The 5,765-nt window shown below is 37.0% G+C and overlaps 1 protein-coding gene across 1 annotated transcript in view; it reads left to right on the top strand.

The window, feature by feature from the left end:
* The window catches only part of LOC106868022 (serine-rich adhesin for platelets), a 135,028-nt gene that overhangs the window by 82,937 nt on the left and 46,326 nt on the right, over window positions 1-5,765 (top strand). The window contains exon 2 of the mRNA XM_052966729.1: window positions 2,425-2,628. Coding sequence (XP_052822689.1) covers window positions 2,425-2,628 — 204 coding nt within the window. The remainder of the gene's footprint in view (window positions 1-2,424; window positions 2,629-5,765) is intronic.

Raw genomic sequence — 5,765 nt, forward strand, 5'->3', positions numbered from 1 at the left:
TATATATACATATATATATACGACGGACTTCTTCCAGTTTCCGTCTACCAAATCCACTCACAAGGCTTTGGTCGGCCCGAGGCTATAGTAGAAGACACTTGCCCAAGGTGCCACGCAGTGGGACTGAACCCGGAACCATGTGGTTGGTAAGCAAGCTACTTACCACACAACGCAGACCACCCGACCTCGAAACATCACCGCCATTATCATTACTGCCTGTATCAACATGCCACCACCGCGATCGTCTTCATCACTATTATGGCCAACACCACAGTTACCCCACCACCACCATCGTCATCATCAAGTGGGATTCGCTCGGTCTAGGATCTCTTTTCTAGATGGCTAAACACGCCTCTGCAGCTCAGACAGACGGATAATCAGTGGAATTATTACAGGAGATGGATGGCAGGGCACATTAATTTTCTAGAACGATAATGAAAGCAATGTGAAAACAACTGATTAATACACAGAGAGAGAGAGAGAATGAATGAATGAATGTAAATATGAAGAATGGAAAGAGAAAAAATAAAGAAATCCTGCCTACCCCTTGAGTTCACACAAGTGGATAACCGCGCGCCATGTAGTGTGTGTTTGTGGTTGTGTTCATTTAAAGCCTTTTCTAAATTACTGTTCTTTAGAAGTTTCTGTTCGTTTATATACTCATATATACACGTGTGTGTGTGTTGTATTTGTGTACATAAGTATTTGTGTACATTGCATACATAAATGTATGTATATGCATACACATACACACACATCCCGGTCATTTTAATCCTGAAAAATGACCTAATTCGAAACGTTGGAACTACCACTCCTCGCGGTAGTTTCATTTCATACACTCTCTCAGCGACGCATTCTGTATTACACACACACACACACACACACACACACACCATAGAACCTCCCAAAATAAGACACCAGTATTTAAGCTTTGTCCAAGCATAATTAGGTTACCTATGAAGAAAATCAAAGTAAGCGGTCTTTACAAACTGTGTATCCACAAGCATATTCCACTTTACAAGTGTGTGACGCGTCGTGTCCTTGAGCAAGACACTTTATTTCACGTTATTCCAGTCCACTCAGCTGACAAAAAGGAGTTGTACTTGTTTTTCAAAAGGCCGACCGTGTCACAATTTGTGTCATGCTGAACATCCCTGAGAACTACGTTTAGGGTATACATGTCTGTGGAGTGCTCAGTCACTTGCACGTTGATTTCACGAGCAAGCTGTTCCGCTGATCGTATCAGCTGGGAACATCGTCGTCGTAACCGACGGAGTGACACCACACTATCTCACAAACATACGTTTCTGTTTGCCCCAAATTGCCACTTGTGCATTCATATGTCTGTATGAGCCTTTTCGTCGTTACAGTTCCTGCAACCCCATATACGCGGTCGCATGTTGTTAGGGGTGTGTGTGTGCGTGCGCGCGGGCTGTGAAATCGAAACAAAACAACTCCGACTCTGACTCCTGTACTACTGGCACCTCTGACTCCGCTTTATGTAATGATGTGATTGTGGTCTCCATATAATGCATATGCATACGCTTGTACTTTGAGTAGGCCTATATGCTATAACTGGTTTATATTAAAGAATAAAGAAGATATTGTGAGTCGGAGTCCGTATGGTTTTACCGACTCCAACTCCAGCTACCTTTTCATTGTTTGCGACTCCAAGTCCACAGCCCTGTGTTTTTTTACACCACATGTCAATTGATAAGCTGCTTTATATCTAATTAATATATATATGTGTTTGTGTGTGTGTGTATGATCATCAGTATATGTGTGTACTTACGTGTGTATCTATACGCGTAGTTTAAATATGAATGATCTTGATTGACCGCTAGCTCCAAAAGTTTTTGCATTCTCTCTGTTATTTCCTCGTGTTCCTTTTTGTTGAACAGCGTAGGTTCGAAACGTTAAAACCTTTCTCACCTTCCCGAGCGTTAAACTAATACACCTGTTTGTTGTTTATATACCTGTCTTCGTCTTTTGCTTTTCTGTAAATTTCAACTATATATAATTAATGTATTTCCTATAAATATATATATATATATATATATGTGTGTGTGTGTGTGTGCATATATCTATGTACAGGTGTTTTTTCTTGCTGTGTGTAGTTAAATATCTGCTTATTTATATATCTGTATAGCTATCTATGTATGTTTGTGTATTTATATATGCATTTAGGCGTGTGTAGATGTCGCTGAATGTGTATATACGTGTCTGTATATGTGCGTGTATATATTTATATATATGTGTGTATGTGCGTATATGCATGTAGATGTGCATGTATATATGCACATATATATATATGTATATATAAAATCTTGTATGTGTGTATGTAGTACACCTGCACACAGCCAAACTCATAGCCATATATTTATAAATTGAATTTTTTTCTTGCAATCGCTTTATCCCGGTTAGGGTCGCGGCTAGAAGACCATGCTGGAGCAATATTTTGCGGCCGACCTCCTCCCACAAATGACTACCTCACAATAGACTCCCCAACGGCTCCACTGTTCGATGGTGAAGCCACAGCACGGGAACACTGGCATTCGAACCTGGGGCCTTGTGATTCCCGACTGATTGCTCCGCCACAGAATTGTCATCCAGTATCTAAATACATATGTAATGTATACACTTTTTTAACTTTTTTTTTGTTAAACTTCCTCGATGTCTTGTGTGTTGTGTAAATTGTTTTATATCTTAATATATATATGTATGTTTGTATATACATGAATATGTGTGTGTATACATGTATATATATGTCTATATTTATATATGTCTATATGTGTGTGTATATACATATATGCATGTCTATATATATATATGTGTGTGTGTGTGTATAGATATGTTTGCATATGTCTGTCTATGTGTGTGTGTGTGTGTGTATAGATATGTTTGCATATGTCTGTCTGTGTGTGTGTGTGTGTATAGATATGTTTGCATATGTCTGTCTGTGTGTGTGTGTGTGTGTGTATAGATATGTTTGCATATGTCTGTGTATGTGTGTCTGTGTGTATATATGTCTGTCTATATGTGTGTAAGCATGTATATATGTTTATATATGTATATATGTCTATATATATGTGTGTGTATGAATATATCTTTCTACATATACGTGTATGCATATATATGTGTGTACTTGTATATATGTGTATGTATATTGTGTTTATATGTACATATATGTGTCTATATATGTATGTTTGTATGTGTGTGTGTATATATATAATATAATGTACACACTTTCACTACCTATGCACACACATAGTATAGTATATTCAAAATAAACACGAGAAATATTCATAAAACTATGAAGTGTGTGTCGAGACATCTAGAAATAGATGTTAAACACACACACACACACACTCATATATTCACGTCATTGAATATTTGAAGATTACCTATAAATGCTTTAGTGTAGGTGTATATAAGGAGCTGACCGATCACCAGACTTGTGGGTGTATATATGTGGTATATTGATCTGTAATAATAAATTCATATATTGATCATTTGCCGTAAACTAAAGTATCACTCTGTACACATGTGTGTGCATAACTCTATGTAGCTCTTTGTATAAGATGAATATAATATATATAAATATATATATGTGTGTGTATATATATATATATATATATGTATGTATGTAATATATATGTACATATACTCTAAATAAACACACATTCTAAATACATACGTATACATATGTGTGAGTGTTTTCTAATTACATATTAACACAAATATATATAGACATGTTATAAATCATTATTTTATATCCTGTGAGCTTGTCTTATCCTCCGTCCTCGCGGTGATAAGTTTTTCATCATCATCATCATCATCATCATTATTATTAATTGCTATCATAACTTGTATTATTTGCTTTTTTCCTCCACACACAAGCGTATATCTTTTCCCTAGTTAGCTACATGAGTTGACCTTTTCGTCGAAAGGTCATCCTTGAGATCCATCATTTGGTCAGACAGCAGGATTCTGTAACAATAATTCAATATACGAAGGGATGCGTCGAGCTGTTTAGCAATGCGTGCGCCCACGTGTGTGTGTGTATGTATGTGTGTGTGTGTGTGTGTGTTCAGAGAGACACAGAGCTAGTTTTGTATATACGTAGATAAATGTATGTTTAATTATGTATAAATATGTTACATACATGTATGTATATACACATTTGCTTGCATATTATGTGTACACACACACGTAAATACAAACATGAATGTATCGCATGTAAAGTAGGTGTACGTGTGTGTATACGTATATATTGATATATTATGTCTACATAAATGTACATATTTGTTTGTATACATACGTTCAAATCATTCTTGATATATATATATATATATATATATATATATAATTATTTGGCAGAAATGGTCATCCCGAAATATAACAATATATATGTACATAAAATTTTAGGTGTTTGGATTGTTTCCGTACATACGTGTGTGTGTCAGAGAGAGAGAGAGAGAGAGAGAAAGTGCTGTGTAGTCATATAGTTGTGTACATATACGTTGGAAACAGCATAAAACTGATTACTACTCTGTCTGTCTGTCTGTCTCTCTTTCTCTCTCTATCCACCCTCCCCATAATTTCTCAGTAGCGATCTTTCCATATGTCTGTCTATAAAAAGCCCTCCTTTACACACCGCAGCGCTCGCGCACGCACACACATGGTTTCTAATTTTCGATTTCACAAACCACCTTCGTAAAAACCACTAGATAATAAAACATTCTGTCTTTAGAATATGTGAATTTGGAACCCATCTCTTTAATCCCTGTCAATTTGATGATGAAGGTCATGCTCTGCCGCCCTTTAATACCCTTCTATTAATCTATCCCCAAGGAATTGTTAAGACCCGGGTACATGGCTATGTAGTATGAAAAGAAAGCACTCTGACCGGCGTGTCGGTCCGTTCTAGCGACAAATGCTTCTAGGTGTGGCTAGTGACAACTCCCACTTCTCTCTCTCTCTCTCGTTGGTGTATGTTATAAAAATATTTGTCACATGTGTCTTCGTTTAGTCCTATATTTATCGAGAAAAACCTAATTATGCCTGGTGTGTGTCTTTGTAGTAAACTGATTGAAGGACTCAATATATACCTAGATACTAAAACCAAAGGAGGTTCACAGGTGAAAAAACAAAACAAAAATAGTTGAGAAACTTTAAACAATTTCGGCATGTGCGTATATACGAGTGTTGTATGTATGCATGTATATTTACTGTACACTATATTCAACACAGTTTCACGTATGTATTTATGATAAGCATCTATCCACATCTTTGTATATATATGTGTGTGTGTGTGTGTGTGTATATATATATGTATATATATATATATGTGTGTGTGTGTGTGTGTGAACATACTACAAAAATTGATCGATAAGGTAAATTTGATTGCTCATCCTTCCGTAAATGCTTGCTGTGTGTATGATATATAAATAGAGGCGGAGAGGTGGTAGAAACGTTCGTCTGCCGCTACGTTCTGAGTTCAAATCCCGCCGAGGTCGACCTTGCCTTTCATCCTTTAGGGGTCGATTAAATAAGTACCAGTTACGCACTGGGTCGATCTAATCGACTGCCCCCCCCCCCAAATTTCAGGCCTTGTGCCTATTGTGCCAAATCCGTTTGTCTGTCCTTGTTTGTCCCCTCTGTGTGTAGCCCCTTGTGGGTAATAAAAAAATAAGAAACGTTTGCACGCCGGGCGAAATACTTAGCGGTATTTCGCCTGTCTTTATGTTCCGAGTTCAAATTCC

Source organism: Octopus bimaculoides, chromosome 3 (genome assembly GCF_001194135.2).
Source record: "Octopus bimaculoides isolate UCB-OBI-ISO-001 chromosome 3, ASM119413v2, whole genome shotgun sequence".
NCBI lineage: Eukaryota > Metazoa > Mollusca > Cephalopoda > Octopoda > Octopodidae > Octopus > Octopus bimaculoides.